The 20,910-nt window shown below is 39.5% G+C and overlaps 1 protein-coding gene across 1 annotated transcript in view; it reads right to left on the bottom strand.

Moving 5' to 3' along the window:
• The window catches only part of LOC139743200 (serine/threonine-protein kinase ATR-like), a 78,526-nt gene extending 63,596 nt beyond the window's left edge, over window positions 1-14,930 (bottom strand). The window contains exons 1-10 of the mRNA XM_071653702.1: window positions 14,799-14,930; window positions 13,319-13,410; window positions 12,089-12,289; window positions 11,029-11,199; window positions 8,682-8,794; window positions 7,344-7,435; window positions 6,317-6,431; window positions 2,798-2,934; window positions 1,309-1,472; window positions 307-458 (exon numbers count right to left, since the gene is read on the bottom strand). Of these exons, the coding sequence (XP_071509803.1) occupies window positions 307-458; window positions 1,309-1,472; window positions 2,798-2,934; window positions 6,317-6,431; window positions 7,344-7,435; window positions 8,682-8,794; window positions 11,029-11,199; window positions 12,089-12,289; window positions 13,319-13,410; window positions 14,799-14,905 (1,344 nt within the window). The 5' untranslated portion in view covers window positions 14,906-14,930. The remainder of the gene's footprint in view (window positions 1-306; window positions 459-1,308; window positions 1,473-2,797; window positions 2,935-6,316; window positions 6,432-7,343; window positions 7,436-8,681; window positions 8,795-11,028; window positions 11,200-12,088; window positions 12,290-13,318; window positions 13,411-14,798) is intronic.
• Between the last annotated feature and the right edge of the window lie 5,980 nt (window positions 14,931-20,910).

The following is a 20,910-nucleotide window of genomic DNA, read 5'->3' as shown; positions in this document are numbered from 1 at the left end:
GACAGAGAAATTCTTAGGTTGCAAAGCTTGATGTCTTCAGAAAAATCAGAGGTATGTTCAGTGTTTAAACAGGTGAAGTAAACATATTAAGTTTCTTTTTGTGTTTCTTTAATATACTGTGAATAGACATCAATATGTCTCTCCATGTAACTTTATCATTTCTTTAGAGAGAAAATCAGACATCAGAAAAGTAACAGATCAAACTATTTTCAGTAAGTTTATTTGTTCAATATCTTTTCTTAAAGAAAAACAATAGCAAATACACATTTGTGTTTGTAACCCACCGGTGACATTGAGCTCACTTACCTGAGCATTTTGAAGCATGTGAAGTTGTTGAACAAGGGCATGGTTGATGGTCTTCATTCTTGACCGACGTATTTCCTCCATGGCTTCAAAGCCAGGTGGGACGTGGCGATGAATGTACACTATCAGGTGGCATAATGCCTGTCTTAGACGCTCTGCAAATTCGTGAAGAACAGAAGGCATGCTGAGCAAAGATAGAAACTTGCTTTCACACACAAATGTTGACTGATATCAACTTTACATAAATGTGGAATGATTAAAGAAAAAAAAAAGAAACAGATAAGTAAACCACCAGTTGCATTGGTGACTTATCATTTAGTTACTGCTTTTGTCAAGAAAGCTTGAAAATGAATCAATCATCATCAAACCGAATGTCCTCTTTTACAGCTTACATCAAATTCTGAACACCCTGAAACATTGAGTTCCCATGTAACTCATTAAGCTTACATACAGACACAGCACAGAACTACACACTGATTTGAATACATTTCATTTGAACAATTCATGTATGTCCTGTTTGAAAGGGAGAGGGTAGATATTTAGATATTTCCTCGTACTTTCAGAGCAACATGCATGAGCAGTCCTAAAAAAAACACACAAAAAAACCAAAACAAACAAAGACTGTTGGTGTATTTTCTTGGATAAGTCATAAAACAAAAGAGAAAAATGATTTGAACACAACTGAGCAAATGTCCTGGCTACTCAACACCTCACATTACTTGACTGTCTTTCACTGAGAGCAAAGTGTGGATGGGGATGGGTGGGGGACTACATCAAATAGTGAACAGCAAACAATCTACCAACTACTAGTATCCTGTGTGTAGCACCTTGTAATGCTCTCGTTGCCATTACAATAACTGCTAGGATCAAACCTAGCATCTTGCTAGGATCAAACCAATGCAAGCTGGAACAAATCTAAATCTAAATCCAACTCTTTGCAGTCATCATCACAAATCTAACTTTTCAAGTCATCATCACCAATCAAACTCTTAAAGCCATCTTCACCTGTCCTGAGGGTGCAGAGACCGTACTTCAGCAAATTCTCCGCCAGCTTCTCCATTACCATCTCAATGATTGATGCAGGCAGGAGGTGGGCGGGGCCACCATTATGCTCCTCAAACAGTGTGAGGAAGCAGTCTGCAAGACTTTCCTCCAGTCCGGTGCGATCTCTGTACAGTTTGTGAAAAAAATGGTAAAATGTTACAGTTGAACCTCTCTAATCCGCCCTCCCTTTATCCGGATCTCTCTATTATACGGACGCAATCTCGCCGTGATTTTTTTCTTTTAATAATTACGGGAGGAAAGGGGGATTCCCAACTCCTTGAGAACTCCTACACAAACACACATGAATTACACATTACTTCCAACATGATTAACGTACATTACATCAAATTTTCTTCCAAATTGCTACCTTCAGACATTTTAACATCCCCAAATATCCCCAAATCATCGCAAGAACATGGACAGATTATGTGCTCGAGTCCTCTCATATCGCATTGCCACATATAGGTCCATACACAGCCGTCGATATGACTAGATAGACACGCATTGTTTCGAGTCATTGGCTGAGCAATGAATGATATTGAACACTCAAAAATTGTTCACACACAGTACACACACAAAGAGAGAGGGAGACCATCTAACAATGGCGACCTACAGTCGACTTTGCCGAGCCGTGATGATCGAATTTTGAAGCGTAGTTTCGTCGACTCGTACTGTTTATTTTCAAGATCTACTTGATACATTTCTTAATAATTATTTAGGTAAATCATCCCAAGAATTAAAAAAAATAATAATTTCATTCTTGCAAACACGAACCTCTATTTTGGGGTCTGTTACTGAGTGTAACAATGAAAAGGTTGCAGTATACACATTACTACATGTGGTACTACAATGGGCTACATCAGTACATGTGTATGTATATGTACATGTATAAAGCATTGAGTCTCCCGTATCTGGCCAAATCCCTTATCCGGATGAGCCCCGGTCCCGACTTGTCCGGATACGAGAGGTTCAACTGTAATTCCAGACAACTACTTAGTCCAATTGTCCTTGCCAGATGCTAACTTCTCTTTCTCTCTATCAATTTTTCTCTTATCTTCAAGCATGCCCTAAAAAAGAAATTGATGTTCGTATTGCTTTATTAGGTAAAACAACTTCAGCAACAGAGCAAATACTCAACACAGACAACCACTTTTGAAATAATATTTCAATATATATCAACAGCAACTTCATTAACCACTGCTCATCTGGATATATGTCATTCCTTTTCATCTGCTACAAAGGGCAACTTTATCACTTTCAAATTATTGGTTCTACAATTACATCAATAGAACTAATGTAGACGCGTATGCTACTAGATTTTAAGCCACACTATCATAAAGACTGACAGACCTAATATCTGGGACATACTCTTTTGTTGCCAAATATCTCTCTCTTAAATTCAAGCTTACGCAAGAGGGCAGGGCCATTCTTGAATTCAACATCCTCCTACCTGAACTCCCTGAAGATGTCATGCTCTGACTGGAGGCAAGTAAGCATGCTGAACATCAGATCAACAATGTGATTGATGGACTGCAGAGGGGGTGTACCCACATAATGGATCAGCCTAGCCAAAGTCTTCAGTGATGCCTGTTAACAAAGAAAAAGACAATCAAGACTTCAAAATAGACCTGAGTCATATGTTCATCTATCAATGCATTTATTTGATCACAGATTGTGTACAGTAGGCAACCTCTGCATCAGAGCAGATTAACATTACAATTATCGTTACATTTATTTAGTGTTATGTTATGTACAGAAAAAGGAATGAAAAATAAATGAATTGAAATGAATTGAATGGTATGGAATGGCACTGGCGTAGCCAGGGGGGGGGCGATGGGGGCGGTCGCCCCCCCTAAGATTTGGACCGGGGATTTGGGAGGCGGAAAAAAAAATGCGTGTATACTGTATGCATGCACATGAAACGGGTCTCCTTTGCAACCTTTCATCAAATAAGATATTTTTTTTAAATATTTCACTCAAAGTGTGCACCAGATCGTTGAATTTCAATTCAAAATATGCAAAATCTCTCGTGCTTGGGAGGGGGTATCCCCCTCCCAAACCCTCCCCCTCTGTGCCTCTTTCCCTAGCCAAGTACACTTTTTAGATTTTTTAAAAATTCTGAATAATTCTGAGTGCACAAGACTTATCACTTATATTCCGAAAACTGAAGGTTCCCTCATGTATCTTAAGGGGAATTTCCCCTTTTAATCGACCCTTTCCTCCCTCAGCCCCCCCCCCCCCCAAAAAAAAAAATCAGGTTTTTTTTTTTTTTTTTGGTGATTTATCAAATGTTGATTCCATCAAATATGCGTATACAAGATATCTCAATTTCAACCTTAAAAAGATAAAAGCTCCATCGGAAGGGAAGGGTGGAGATAACACTCGCCCACGCCTTCTCCCTGCTCGCCCCCCCCCCCCCCCCCCCCCCCCCCGCCATGCAAAGAAGTAGACTGTGGCTATACCCAGATCGCTTTATTTCAATTCTAAAAACGCAAAAGCTCCGCGAGCGGGAAGGGGAATCCCCCTTCCCCTAAGCTCTATACCTCACTAGACTTTATACATACGCACAGATGGTGCACATTCGGAATAAGAGCTAAATTCCGTGATTTTAACACTTCGATGAAAAAGTATTGCACCAAAAATTTGCACCAGATCGCTGAATTTCAGGTCTGAAAACGCAAAATCACCTTTGTGTGGGAGGGGATATGCCCCTATATCTACACCCTCGTGTGCATGCTTTTTCTGTTTGATTGCTGAACAGACAGCGTTCATGATATTCAGTGTAAGAATTAATACAAGAAGACTAGTGTATTTAAATTATACCATTTTATAGGCAAATTGTTCAATAATAATCTACACTAAAATATACTGCTACCTGAAACAAGTGGGACTGTTTCACGTCGATGAAACACGCAAAAACATGCATCAAATTGCACCATTTGCAACATCAAAATGCAAAAAGTTCTCGCCGTGGGAGGGTGGACACCCCCCTCGCTCGCTCCGCTCGCTCGGGTTCAGTCGCATTCATAATATTCAGTGAAAAGAATTAATACAAGAAGTGTATTTGAATTATACCATTTTATAGGCAAATTGTGCAATGATAATCTACACTAAAATATACTGCTACCTTAAACAAGTGGGACTGTTTCACGTCGATAAAACGCGCAAAAACATGCATCAAATTGCACCATTTGCAACATCAAAATGCAAAAAGTTCTAACTGTGGGAGGGGGGACACCCCCCTCCCACACCCTCCCCTCCCCCCTCGCTCGCTCCGCTCGCTCGGGTTCAGTCGCGTTCATGATATTCAGTGAAAAGAATTAATACAACAGTGTATCTAAATTATACCATTTTATAGGCAAATTGTTCAATAATAATCTACACTGAAATATACTGCTACCTTAAACAAGTGGGACTGTTTCACGTCGATAAAACGCGCAAAAACATGCATCAAATTGCACCATTTGCAACATCAAAATGCAAAAAGTTCTTACTGTGGGAGGGGGGACACCCCCCTCCCACACCCTCCCCTCCCCCCTCGCTCGCTCCGCTCGCTCGGGTTCAGTCGCGTTCATGATATTCAGTGAAAAGAATTAATACAACAAGTGTATCTAAATTATACCATTTTATAGGCAAATTGTTCAATAATAATCTACACTAAAATATACTGCTACCTTAAACAAGTGGGAATATTTCACGTCGATAAAACGCGCCAAAAACATGCATCAAATTGCACCATTTGCAACATCAAATGCAAAAAGTTCTTACCGTGGGAGAGGGGACACCCCCCTCCCACACCCTCCCCTCCCCCCTCGCTCGCTCCGCTCGCTCGGGTTCAGTCGCGTTCATGATTATCAGTGAAGAGAATTAATACAACAAGTGTATCTAAATTATACCATTTTATAGGCAAATTGTTCAATAATAATCTACACTGAAATATACTGCTACCTTAAACAAGTGGGACTGTTTCACGCCGATAAAACACGCAAAAACATGCATCAAATTGCACCATTTACAACATCAAAATGCAAAAAGTTCTTACTGTGGGAGGGGGGACACCCCCCTCCCACACCCTCCCCTACCCCCTCGCTCGCTCCGCTCGCTCGGGTTCAGTCGCGTTCATGATATTCAGTGAAAAGAATCAATACAAGAAGTGTATCTAAATTATACCATTTTATAGGCAAATTGTTCAATAATAATCTACATCAAAATAAACAGCTACCATAAACAAGTGGGACTGTTTCACGTCGATAAAACGCGCAAAAACATGCATCAAATTGCACCATTTACAACATCAAAATGCAAAAAGTTCTTACTGTGGGAGGGGGGACACCCCCCTCCCACACCCTCTCCTACCCTCTCGCTCGCTCCGCTCGCTCGGGTTCAGTCACGTTCATGATATTCAGTGAAAAGAATCAATACAAGAAGTGTATCTAAATTATACCATTTTATAGGCAAATTGTTCAATAATAATCTACATCAAAATAAACTGCTACCATAAACAAGTGGGACTGTTTCACGTCGATAAAACGCGCAAAAACATGCATCAAATTGCACCATTTACAACATCAAAATGCAAAAAGTTCTTACCGTGGGAGGGGGGACATCCCCCTCCCACACCCTCCCCCCCTCGCTCGCTCCGCTCGCTCGGGCTCGGTCGCTTCGCTCCCTCGCAGACTAACCGCCCCCCCTAAGATGAAATCCTGGCTACGCCGTTGTGGAATGGCATGGAATTGAATTGAATTCCTGCTGTTATAATTATCATCACTGTAATCATCCTCATCATTCAACATCAATACATATCACCATCAGCTTTATCAGTTTCCAGTATGCTGATACGATACAAAGCATAACAAAGAAGAATTGGGCAGCAAATATTGTCTTTAAGCATAAAGCTGGAACAAACTATAAGCCCTGGAGGCATTGTGTATTAAAGTAATTCCACACAGCAAATATAGAAACACCTGACCTGTTTGATCTCCAGCTGACCGTCCTCCAGTTGCCATGCCAACGTGGTCCACAGGAGCAGCATGTTGTGTGACAAAAATGACTGGGCATCCACTGCCATTTCACTCAAAACATCACTGGAAGACAACATGAGCAAAAAGTTTTCATTACATCAGGGTATGACTCGGTGCATTGCATTCCTTTCATGTTTGTTTGTTTGTTTGTTTGTCTAATATTTAAATGCGGTAACCACTATGTAAAATGGGTGCAAAACCAAATATGAAAATCATTAGAAAGTTTGGTGGGGTCTGCGAGAAGCATTAAGAGATCCACTAGGCAAGATTCGAAATCAATCTGTTCCTTTGACACAAAGATGTAGGGAAAATGGGACTATGCCCCCATCCATAATTCAGAAACTACAGACTAACCCCAACTTGAGCCCATTGTGCTGTGATTGACAATCCATGCCCTGACATATTAGATCATTTACATTCCTCCTGAAAAAAAAAAAAACTAAAACAAGAACAAAAACAAAACAAAAACAACAAATCCCAAAATGTATATTCAAACTGTCAGGTATTGCTGGCAAGATAAGTTCAATATTTTAGTGTCATCAAACACAAGGGAAGGGGATTACGTAAACCTGCATAGAAGCATTAGTGTTTATCAAACAATTACTTGTATATGCCACGTATTTAACGAGTCTAAATTTTCTTGAATCGGGACTTTCAGACAATTTCAAGAGTGGTAACTTTCGTGATTGTGGAGTACAGTACTGAACGAAGAAATGTATGCATGCACGTCGCTTTCAGGTCAGAATCAGAGTTAATATTTTGCTTGTTTTTAAACTTGCTAATAGCATCCGATTTGCCAAATTTGCAAACATAAAAACCTCGCGAAATAGTTTGGCGTATACAGTGCCACAGTAGAGATGACTACTCTTAGGCTTATAGAGTTAGATTAACATAGAAGGGCATTGCAAGTTCTTCTTCCAGGCTAATCTGAACACATGAAACACATTCCCGTATGTACCAGGAGCACTGTCTTACCAGATAGCAACTTGAAGGAGAAAGCAATTACTGACGTGGCAGACTTCTATGCACTTTGGATGAGAGCTGATGATTTTGAATTCTTGATGTTCCTGCAAATTTCAAGCAATAAAAGCAAAGTGTATTGAACGCAGACAAAACTATTGAAAATTTGAACAAAATCAGAAAACATGTCAGAATGCTGTAGTGTCTGGCACTGTTGAAAGTAAGCAATTGCAATATCAGAAGTTATGTCACCTGGGCCCTGTTTCATAAAGCTGTTCGTAAAGTTATGAACAACTTACGAGCAACTGGTGATCAGTTCTGATGTGCTACACTTATCAGAATTTCCATAATTCAGCACAAGATCTGATCACCAGTTGCTCGTAAGTCGTTCGTAACTTTACGAACAGCTTTATGAAACACCCCCAGTATGTACATATTAAGCATTGCCCTTTAAAATCCACTAAAGGTTTGTCAAGTTGCAAGTATAGAAATAATAATAATAATAATAATAAGTATTTGTTATCGTTAGCATGGAATGGTGCAAAAGCAAATGTTAAGTTGCACCCTCCCCCAAAGAAAAACAATATAGGGGAAAACGAAAGTTTTAAAAAATCATGATTTTCCCCTCATAGGAGATAATACAGTATGGTGTCCTTTAAATTGCTCATTCTACTACACAGAATAATGATAACATCGGCTGCACTGCAAGAAAATGCATCATGTAGGTTCTTAACCCGGTGAGGAAGGTTTGATTTTGCTACGACACGCATATTCCATAGACCCTTGCCCAAGTATCCTAGGGATTAGTCTTCAACGGGTTAACACTTCACTTCAACTACCATTTGAAAGAAGAGTTAAACTTACTAAAAGGCAAACAAAATACCACTCATCAGAAGATATTTCTTTACTCTCTCTGTAGACTTCATCCCTTTATTTCTTTTTTCCCTGGCTGTCTAAGAATGAGAATGGTAACTAACGAAACAACTATAATAGATGTTGCTTGACTTTCAGCCTAGGGTGACTCCTGGGATAGTTCTAAGCCTAGTTCCTTCCTTCTAACTTGGTGCTCACAATGTCACAGAACAAGTGTGCAATCTTGCTTATCAAGAGTAAAGTTAACAAACAGAGGACATCTATATTAAACTCTCTTCATTCATGAAGAAACTCATCATCTCATAGATGTGTATTGCATGAAACATAATACAGTCACAGGCATTAGGTATATCATAATAGAGAGTACTTTGTCACGGAGATTTCAAATAAACTATGAAATCATTTCTTAGCACAACAATTGACAGGTACATGTATATTAAGTTATTCATTCATGCAAAACTTCCGACAAAGAAATCATACCTCCTCATTAGCTATCCGGCCGACATTGATCGCAAAATGCTTCACTTGTATCTCTGGTTCCTTGACTTCATCATCATCATCGGTGAAGCTCCCATGGTTTATCTGCATCAGTTCTGATTGAAATATTCACATATTCAAAAATAACAGTCACAATATGTTAGGAATTCGACGAAAACACCATTCATAGGCTCATCTGGTCTTGCATGGTTTGGATTCAGATGATTCAAATCTGATTTTACTCCTACCACAAATAAAACATCTTGAATTCTTATTTCTGTTCCGACTTTTTTTTTCCAGGAATCTAAAACATCTGCAAAGATTTTTAACTAAATATCAAAATCATGTATTCTATGATGAGCTTCATTACTTACAACAGATTTACAGTGCTTTCTCATTCCCAACTTTCCAAGCCCACTACTGAATCATGGGTAACTTTGGAACACAAAGATCTACCAATTTCACTCTCATGAATTATTACTTGATCTGTTTAATGACACTTCACCTAAAGTCAGGTACACTGTAGAGTATACATCACAAAAGCATGTACATTTGATAACTCTGAGTAGAAGCAGGTCACAATATATACAGATTAGAAATGTCGCTACATGGCGACTGATGCCTCCGCCATAATGCATGATTCTCCCAATAGGTGTATAGCACAATGTCTTCACAATGTGTGATGACAGTTTCACATAACTGGCAAAATATTGAAATGACAGGTTTGTCAGAAATATCTTGAAAGTTCACTTTCCTTGAACTAGGTTTGCTATAATTATCTAAGAAAGAGTTCAGGTACATGTATTTGGGGAATTGAAGATTTTTACTTAACTTCTGACTGACCCTTTTTCAAGTTTATGTATTGAGTAATTTTAAAGGTATGAAGAAAGAGTGTAATAACAGTGTATTTTTTTTGTATTTAAACCTTGCCTTGACCCTTAACCTTTGACCTTTGACCTTCTGGCTGGAAATTTCCAAGAGAATCTCCATTAGGTAATACATGTACATATTGTATATTGAATTTTAGAAATAATAATGCAAGCATTGCATATATATACTAGTATATGAGGGAAATAGTAAAATATCAGGAGTTGACCTTGACCTTTGACCCCGACTATTGACCCACAACCCCTAAATTCCCTAGATAATCCCTGCCAGTCAGTACATGCGTATGTACCAAGTTCCATGAAGATACATTGAACCATTTGCGAGAAAAGTGAAATTGTAACATTTTCACCTAACCTTGACCTTTTGACCTTTGAAATTATGACATGAAACTCTCTCGGGAGAATCTTTATGCAGTAGTACATGTCTACACTAAGTTTCAAGAAAATACCTTTGGGCATGGCATGGATATGGGGGAAATAACAACATTTTTAGCATTTGACCTTGACCTTTTGACCTTTGACCTCTTGCCAATGTCACTAAAATCTACTCAACTAATTGCCCCATCATACATCATCCTTGGACCAAGTTTGAGGAAAGCTGCTCCATCCAGTTTTGAGTTAGCACATAAACAGATAAATTTTAGGATTTGACCTTGATCTTTGACCTTTGACCTCTGTCCGATTTCACTTAAAAATCAATCAAATAATTGTCCCACCATACACTATCCTCAGACAAAGTTTGGTGAAATTTGCTTGATCCAGTCTTGAGTTATCGCGTAAAAATATACAATTTCATGATTTGACCTTCACCTTTGACCTTTGACCTTCGGCCGATTTCACCCAAAATATCATTAAGTAATTGCCCCATCATACTTTATACTTGGACAAAGTTTGGTAAAATTCCAGTCAATATTACTCAAGTTATCGCGTAAACGAATGCGGACGGACGTACGTACGGACGTATGGATGCTATGTACAGACGTACGGACGGACGGACAACCCAAAAACATAATGCCTCCGGCACCACTTCGTGGCGGAGGCATAAAAATAGAGATTGTTAATGAATGAGTGTTCCTACCACAATAAAAAACCTTGAAAAATGTTAGTTTTACATTAATGACCTCTTGAACATTTTACAGAGGGTTTCTAACTTCAAATGTATTCTAACTTCAAAAGTTAAAATACCCAAAACAGAAAAATTTGTAGGCCACAATTGATAGGATAAAGACGTGCAATCTCAGAATGACAAAATACTTCTTTTAAGATGATTTGTACAACATCTACAAGATGGCAGATTTCAAATCCACCCCTTTTGCATTTCAACCAATCTAAGACCAATCCCATAAATACCTGACTATTGTCTATGAAGAAAAAAATGCAATAACAATATCAAACTCTTCTGCAGCACATCAAGGTTTTTTTTTCTTAAAATGCATTATTAAATCTATCCAGCCTAGGCTTACCAGCCAGAAGACGAACAAGCTCATTGATGATGCGATGGAAGCTGTTGGCCTCCTTGAACTTGATGAGTTGGAGCAGAGAGAGGACAATTTTGGAGGCTTGTTCATGGATAAGTCGACAGCCATGTTCAGCCAGCAGCTGAAAAAGGTGACTCAGAAGCCATTTATTCAAGGCTGAAAAAAAACAAACAAACAACATAAAACTTAGATAGTGATATGTTACCATTTGAGAACAGTTTCCCATTTACACAGTGATATAATTTCTATTGATTTCTATCAACATACTTTGATGGATTTGCAATTGATCATATTTAGAAGCCCTCCTGGCAGTGAGGAGCTATGCTTTTATGCATCCCTTGTTTTGATGTCTTCCAGAATATGGAAAATTTGAATCCCCTTCTGACTTAGATTGCTTGGGCCACTGGTCTTGAAGTTCAAAATGAGCATTGTAATAGCACATTTCAATACTTACTTGTAGTGTAAAAGTCCAATACACAACATCTGAGACACTTAATGCATATAGGATAATTGACTGACCATTAAAAAGTTGTCATATGTCTCTATATATTTGTCTGAATTGGATCAGAATTTTCTATTACATGCAATGCTGCATTACTACCAAAGTTTATACTTAAATCTTTTCTGCTCTCACACAAAATGGATGTGTGGTATCTCATGAGGAACAAACATGCTTTTACAGACTGTAGGGTCTTATGAGACCAGGATGGCTTACATGCATCATATTTCCCTCATTGATTTAAACAAAACACACTGTAATTTCCTGATATAATTTCCAATCAGAAACTGCACAGTGATCAAGAATGAACTATGAACAAAGTCCAGGGCAGACACGACCTGCCGAAGTTTGTATTTCATAACCTTTACAAGGTGAATTATGTCAACAGCACTCTGCAATTTATTTGCTTACACATACAATAACAAACAGGACATATTCACACTTAATTTTTTTTTTCCATTCTCTACCAACATCTGAAAGGGAGCAGTTCTTTGTTGAATGACATCTAAAGGAAGTTGTACACACAGCTATCAGTTTATGACTCACTTTCCGTGACAAAGAAGTCAGAATGGGGTCCTCTGTCCGAATCCCTGCTGCCAGAGCTCTGGGCGCCCTGTGAGTCATGAGGTGGGTCGGAACCGACAAAGATCTCCGGCTTTCCATTGACATAGTACTGGATGAAGTTGAGCGCTGCAACACACTGCTGACTCCCAGAACTGACAGACTCACCGGACAATTCATTGCAGACTAAATATAGCAAGAGGAAACAAAATGCAGTCACTGTGTCACATTACGATAAATGCAGCAATTCCTTTGCCCAACCCTGATGATCTAAAAGTCTGGTAGCAACAGGCAACAAGCATAATATGATCAACAGAGTACTACAGCTTACAAGTAAATATATCCAAAGAGATCAATCTTGACCTACCCTTTCCATTTTTCTTTCTTTCTTTTTTTTTTTGGGGGGGGGGGGGGTGAGGGACCAATCTGATATCACCTGAACAATATCTTATCCCACCTAATTCAAACTGCTCGAACATAAGCTTCATTTAATCTTCAAGACTTGTTGCCCAGATTTTTTTTAAAAATGCATTTCTGGAACATGAAATTATTAATAACAAAGAATTGCATATGTGAAATTAAGAACAATGCATGGTTTTTGTAAAAGAAAGAAAAGAGAATAAATCACAGAAAACTTAATTTTGAATCAACAGTAGCTGATTTTCCAATTTGATTTGTTGACACTGTTTGCAAAAACATCCCACACAATATTGGGCTTCAGTCACAGTGGACAGGGAATATTGACAAACAGGGATAATTTGTATAATTGCAGAATACATGATACTTTGAAATTTGTGATTTTCATTTTTTTATTTTATTTCATGCACATCAAATTCATCTTGAAGTACTTACAGATTTTCTCTCTTACATATTTAGAAGTACTAACATAAAATATGCATTTGAAACAGGGACTAATCTCATATCTAAAAAAAAAAAATTCTACAATCCTTCTCACAGAAGGTAAAGATGACTTTATCATTTGCCCAATGCAATCTAATCATTAAAAACTGTGTCCTTTAATAGCATGGATTTCAATTTGCAGTTTAACAATCTTGCAGTGATAATTTCTCATGACCAATGAAATTGTCAATGGTGGTGTGCTTTATAAAATGATTTATTCATATTGGTTCCAGCAGACATTCAGAATTTAAAAGTGCCCTTTTAGGAATGTTTATCATGAAGTGGAAGAGTGGTGCAAGACGACAGAAAGCTCACCATCATCAATGTTTGACAAAAAGTCTGCGGTCAGCCGGCATATTGTTTTCCTGTAAATCTTGACCAACAAGTACTCTTGCTGGGAAGATGATCTGAATAAGGCAACAACAACAACAAAAAGAGAGAAACAATTTGTAAAAGAAACATTAGGGACACATGTCATAATTTCAAACTGGAGACTCTAGTTACGAGAACTGCTGAGTTTCTGTACCAGTATGCATATGTATACGGATGTGTGACCCCACTAAACCACATTTGCTGGCCCAATGATAAATACAATCACAACAGACCAACACATAAAGCACACAAATGTTTGTGGAGAAACTGTATTCCATGAATCAAATTTTGGTGAAATCATTCTAAATTCTTTATTCTTCACACAAACTATCAGAAATGTATCAGTCTTGTCGGTGCTAGTCTCAGTATCATAAATGAGTGAGGTTCATTGTCATTCATACCTGTAATACCATTATGGAGGTCACAAGAGAGTACACATTCAAATACTGTGCTTTGTTCACAAATTGGGACAGATGCTGAAGGGCTTTTTTCTCTGGCCTGTACATGTATACATGTCTGGAAAGTACATGTCAAAGAATAGAGATTAAATAGCTAGCCCCCTAATCCCTATTGTGTCACCACAATCTCTCTCTTGGATGGTGGCACACTGCTACACCTACATAGGCTTGCTTATTCTATGACTAGGTCAAGTCTGGATGGATTCCAAAATAGTTTAAGGGCTGCATACTTCCCCCCCCCCCCCATTTTTTTGACTGGTCTGTTCCTGAAAAAAAAAAAAAAGTTACTGGTCCAACAGTGATTTTTACTTGTCTCGACCGTCTGACCAGTGCCAGCCTGCAGCGCTGGATTACAGAATGCTGATGAAAAAAGTTTGGTAAATTAAGCGCAGCACCTAGGCACATTAAGAGTTTAACAAACAGGCACTGTATCATTCATTCAATGTGTAACCAAAACATCAACTGTGCAACCTAAGTACTGGTATACAGTGTGTCCCAAAAACAAATAATAATTTGATTTTTGCATTGGTAACTTCCATTATGATCAAACTGTCTGAATGCTATTTCAGAGTCTAAAAATATAACATCTTAGCCATATTTTGCAGAAAACCCCATTCAATTTGGTAAAGTGGTCACAGAGAAATATTGTTTCATGTAAATCGAGTCATGGGTCTGATACTTCGAAGTTTAGTGCCTGGATGCAGTTGGAACTGCAGATTAATTTGTAAACACATTGGACAGTATTTGGAGGGAGGGATTCCTGACATGCTTAACAAAAATCCTCATTTCTCTTTGACCACTGAAGCAAATAAGATGGGGTTTTCTGAAAAATGTGGGTAATAAGTTATAGTTTCTTATCCTGAAATTGTATCTGGACTGATTCACTATTTTTTAAGTTATTATTGTAGAGGGTCCCGTTGTAATTTTTTTTTTTTTTTTGACATGCGGTACAGCAAAATCCTCACATCTGCATGCTGCTTAGCTGCTCGTTGGCTTCCTTCAGGTCTCTCATCAACACATGATGAGCAGCGCCCTCATGCTGCAATGAATCAGCAGCCATGTTTGATGTCATCAATGCCTCCTCCGAGTCCAAGAACCTATCTGATGAAAACCATGATCAAGAGGTACTTTGCTGAATCAGGCATAAGATATCTTTTATCCAACTGGCACATGAATGTGGAGACTGACAGTGTGTACACACTGCATGATAGTGATTACTGACTATAGCATATCTACATGAATAGAACCATTCCCATGTCTCACAGCAGAACATTCAATGGAGTGGCAAATTAGTGATTTAACACACAAGCATAAGATAACTAACTGGCAACTGTCACTGAGCTGAGTAATAGACACCAGAAATTGTGTATTTTGTGGGATACACAAAGTTTGCCATGGACATCGTCTAAGTCATCATACCAGTCAAAGTGGCAATCCCACTTTATAAAGTTTTATTTATGACTGATCATGCTGATCAAATAGATACTATATAGTGTAGGTCTAGTACCAGGTATTTCAAAACTACTTGTTCTCACATGTAGCTCACTCCACACTTGAAAACAAGCTATTCCCAATTCTTGTTCAGTCATATCACGTTCAACTTCATGCTTAGCCCGACCAGACGCTGTTACTACAAACATACGTATCTACGTACAGCGACTGGGCTGTGTATAGTTACTTCATGCTATGTGCCTTGTAATTGGGCTTGGAAAACCATTTGCTCATCGGCGAGGACTGTGCCCCACACTACAGACTACATGTCAGACTGTGCTGTGTGGACTGTGGTTACATACACCTACAAGGAATACATCTCTCTGAAGAGTACAACTGTGCAAAAAAAGCGCCCTGGGGTTACCCCTGGCTCTACTCTGAAGACCAGAGAAGACTGAAGTTGGTTGGCAACTGTCCACATTATGACACACTTCCAGGTCCAGTATCAGAATAACCCCTGGACGCTCCTTGTACACAGTTATACCGAGGGAGCGCCCAGAGTTGAAAGAGTGCTGTCACTGAACGTTGAAGACAAACCCAAATTTTAGCGGCTCTAGAAATAAGTAATGTATTTCACCAGCAAAAGGCTTACTTTTATACTCTACATTACAGTCACTTATCTAATTCATACTTGCCATTCACTTGCACACTTTGAAACTGATCTTACGGTCTTGAAAAGACGTTTTTCTACGACTAGTACGAGTCCATCTCCATTCTCCCCTTTTCCTCCCTTTTTTTTTTTTGAAACAACCTTTGCGAAGGCACATAGCACATTGGCGATATGATTATGAATAGACTCTATGCATGTAAGGCGCAATGTTTTTCGCCTTTGGACAAGGTCCTTTCCTTCGCTCTCACGCCGAGTGCGACAGCACGCCACAGCGCGCTGTGGCGCTCGGCTGGGAGTACCGGAGTATCGCTTCTTCATTCACCAAGAAAGCAACGCAATACAGTGAGAAGGCCTTGTGAAAAGGCTACATTGCACTCTGGTTAGCGCATGCGCACAGGTTTCAAATCCATTGAATGGAGCAGTTTTCATTCTCACAGATTCCTCTTGACCGGTAGTCTCCAATATTTTCCCTGAAAGAAACTAAAACTACCGCCGCGCCGTACCGGTACTGGAGCGCGGAGGAGCAAGACGTTCCACGGCGAGCGAGTGTCATGGTTATGGTGGATGTTATCAACAATTGGACCACAAATATGTAAGTGTTCAAATTGAAGAAATTTTGAGTAATTAAGTTGGAATTCAACCGCAATACTTCCCTATACTGTGACTCACATCCTTCCCTACAGGCTACACACATGAGTGACACACCAAGGACACAGGCCAAACGCTTTTCGTTCGGCATTCGGGCTGTGTTTTACAGGAGGAAGGACCGAATGGCTAAAAATGTTATCATGGTAATTGATGCTATGTTTAAAATATTGTAATACACTAGTCACTGGTAATTTAAAAGGAAACATTACCATCCGTATTAACCCCTGGGCGCTCCGTAACACTAACAGTTAGGCAAAAAAAAAAAAAAAAAATGGTTTGTTTGCCCTACGCGACTGACAGAAAATCACGGAAATTTCGGGTTGTGGTTTGTTTTTTTTGGCTCTTTCAAGTTTATTTTTTCCACAAATTTCATATTCTGCAAATTTGTGAACGGTTTTAAACCCAAAATCATCAATTTTAAGCTAAAGAATATGTTTGTTTTTTCTTTTCATCTCATCGACACGTCGTAATTGTGTTCGGACAGCGCGGGGCCACAGCGCAGGCTACGTTTTAATGCATTGCATGCTAGCTACCTTTTTGGCTCAAGTGCGTGCATGCACGCGCACGAAATCCAATCAATGCATGCATATGCGCATAGGTAGTGGGCGCTAGCTAGCTAGCTACCGCTACCGTAACGGCCGCGGTGCAACGCAGCGCGGCTGCCAAGATGGTAACTGCGACCAGCAGCCCCATATGCCTATGCGTATGGGGCTGGTCGCAGTAACCAAGATGGCTACTTTTGCAGCAACCGTTAGTTGGCGTTACCAGCCGTCATGGCACCAAAACAGTTCAGTGTTTGGGGGTTTGGAATTCAATTGCCAGCATCTCACTGGAAGGTACTTTTTTTGAGCCGTTTGCAAAATTTAACAAAGATGAACGTGTCGTTATGAGTGTTGTTTCTGCCTCGCGTACCGGGCCCTGGCAAGACGTAAATTTTAATGAATCCCTTGGACTTTTTGGAGTTTTGAGTGCATTGACATGGACAAAAGGGGCAAAACAAAACAAAACAAAAACGACCTACCGACCTCTTTTGGGTTTTGACAATTAAGAGCAAACACACAATTTTTTTTTTTTTTTTTTTTGCCTTATACTGTGAGTGTGGCTGCAGCCCCAACACGCTTCGCGTGCGCGTTGGGGCTGGTCGCAGTACGTCCGTAGACTATGTAAATTTATGTCAGTGTATTAACACGTGCAACATAAACAATCAACATGTGATAATTGCCGACAGAGATTCTTACGTGTGGGACGCGCATACAAATTACTAAACCCTCGGCTCTAGCTCATCCACTGACACCACCTAGCACCATAATGCGGATCACGTCAAAAGAAGGAGGGTATAGAAAACGAGTTCACATTCTCTAAAATGCACCAAAAAGCAGTTGTCAACGTTCATGAAGGTATATTTGTCCCCTGTCAAACAAACCTCAGCTCAGGCAGCTTGCAGTGATGGATGGAACGCAAAAATCCCGCGGCATGCATGCTTGTACGAATTGTCTTCATCTTCACGACGCCCTCTGTAGTCGAAAGTCACTGCTGGCCTACATGATGCACGACCGACATACTGTAAAAATATATTTAAAAAAGATTATCCAAAAGTTGGAAATTTAGGTTTCATGTGTATCCGTTATTCATCCTCCTCGCTCGTTTTCAGCTCGAATATAATTTTCTTCTTCATGTCACTTTGCATTAACTCAATGCATTGTCTGAATTAGTAAGATTAGTTGTTGCCATGGGCGTAAATCCCGGGGGGGATGGGGGGGATATATCCCCCCCACTTTTGAAGGAGGGGGGGATGGCCTGTACAAATATCCCCCCCCCCCTGAAATTCTCCCAAGAAGAAGACGTAGGAACAAAAAACAAACAAAAAGGGATGTGGTGATATTGATTTCAGCATGATGGATTATTGCATAGCCTATAATCTAGGCGGAGAATGCAGTTATTGTCTTTGTAATTTGCTGTTAAGCTAAACGTATGATGCAGCGAGATGATTGTCTTTGCCAAGCGATACATCTGATGCGGCGAGACTACGAACAGTGGACGCATCTACCGCGTCCGCTAGGCGCCACGATCGGTGGCAGTTTTTTTTTTTTCCGAGAAGACTGCCACCGATTAAAAAAACAACAACGACAAACAACTGGATCATAGGCACTGTATTCGCGCGCATCCACTGTTCGTAGTCTCGTCGCATCAGACCAGCTGCATCCCCGCCTAGGTTATAGGCTACAAACTGTAATGCATGAGCCATGACGTTCGCACGCCCGCCTCGTGACGAGAGCATACTGCTGTGCTAGCAGCGCTCGCGTACTTCTCTCGCACGCCAATGCATGTAGAGCAATATCGACCGTAATGCATGCTTCGGATGTTGAACTACTATTGTAGCCACACAACCAGATGGCAACCAGCTGCATGCAACCAGGGAGGTGCTCTTCCCACCTCCTTGATGCAACACTGTCTGTAGGGCCATGGACGTAGGCAGGGGCGGATCTAGCTTTTTATAAAGGGGGGGGGGGGTTGGGCAGTATGGGAGGGAGCGTAGCGAGCGAGGGGGGGGGAGAATTTTTGAAAATCTGTGTGTGAAAATGGCATTTTCTTGCTAAAACACCACTAATAATAATAATAATAATAAATAAAATAAATACATAAATAGAAAAAAATAAAATTACAAGTTTAAAAAAAAGATAAGATTTTTAAAAAATGGTCCCCGGATTTTTTTTTTTTTTTTTTTTTTTTTTTTTTGGGGGGGGGGGGTTGCAACCCCCCCTCTAGATCCGCTTCTGGTAGGCGTGAACGAGTGCACCATGCCGAGCGCGATACGACTCACGTCGAGCTCCGCATGAGTTATCCAAAGATCTAGATAACAAACGAGTTCGTTAACAGCCTTGTACGAGTTTCAGTCGTAGGAATTGCAACACATTTACCCTCTCCATATTGGCAGTGATTTTGCTCAGTTAGTATAATTCGTTTGCCTCCAGAAAAAACAAAAGGAACGGGTGTCGATTACCATATTTTGCCATATGCAAGTACCTCCTTTAATCTAATGAACATTGCTTTAGATTAATGGTTCAGACCTATTAACCAGATTTCTTTTTTGTTTTCATGGGAGATGTGCAAAAAACACAAGAAAGTTCACCTGTTAACAAACATACATCAATAGATTAATAAGACAAGTTTATTCGCAGCCAATCTTATTGATATGCAACATTCATCTCACGAACAGAAAAATGGATTCTTTAATCCCTAATTAAACAATCCCACAGAAAAGGCAAGACATTCTAACAATTTGCCAGAATAGTACGAAAAGATTTTCACTTTTTTTTCCAGTGAATAGGACCTACTTGGAATTGAGTACTGAAGCGGATATTGTACCTTACCAAATCATTTTCACACGTTGGTAAGAATGTATAAAACCTGAAGTGCCGTGATCCTTAATGAATTTTACAACTGTATTTATGAGCCTGTAATGTTGTTCAAAAATAACGTTGCTTATCATGTCATTGTGCTTAGTAGGGGCCAGATATGAAGCCATTAACTTGACAAAGATGGAAAAAAGGTAAGCAAAATAAATAGAATTATCTCTACGAAAAGGAAGGGCAGAACTCATTTTGATTTCTGTAAATATGAATGGTGTTTAAATGGTAATAAAATATACAAAAGAATCTTTAAGAAAAGATCTCAGGAAATTATTCAAATTGTCGGCATCATATGCTCAATTATGTTTGAACTTTCAAAGGCTACAGTATGTAAACATCTGATAGACCTGGGCTTCAGAAGTGCTCTGATATGTAGGCCTATGTTGCGAGATTTATAGTTAGTAAACGTTAGGTTGTCTTCAATTAAAGTACGGTTTGCTTAATCTATTCCTGTGAGGTAACTGAAGTTAAAAGGTAAAATTTCCTTCAATACGAGATGAACATTCAAGTTTTCAATCTCCGCCTATACGGTCCTTATCAATAACCTTGCGTTTCTGAGAATGTTTATTGTTTTGTCATTTTGTCCCCCAAGCAATTCCCGAGATGAGGACAAATCTCGAACTTTCTTTATGGAAAGTTGGACAACTACCGCCAGAATTATGCACCGGATCGCTGAATTGCAATCATAAATATGCAAAAGCTACTGGGTCCCTTTAATAGTGTAGCCCGTCTATATGTCAAAAATTCGACCTTGATTTTTCCGAGAAAATGGGAAAAAATGAGAGTAATAAATATAAAAATAGTATCGCTATGTATTTTGTTAAAAATCAGGTCACGTACTTTGGAGAGGTCAGAGAGCTTATAGTAATAATGTAGCCTTGAAAATAGGGAGGAGCGGGCAAATCAGACAGTGAGAAA

Source organism: Diadema antillarum, unplaced genomic scaffold, assembly GCF_040938485.1.
Source record: "Diadema antillarum isolate AM-2024a unplaced genomic scaffold, OU_Dant_1.0 scf00000033, whole genome shotgun sequence".
NCBI classification, from domain to species: domain Eukaryota; kingdom Metazoa; phylum Echinodermata; class Echinoidea; order Diadematoida; family Diadematidae; genus Diadema; species Diadema antillarum.
This window is presented reverse-complemented; position numbering and strand designations above follow the sequence as displayed.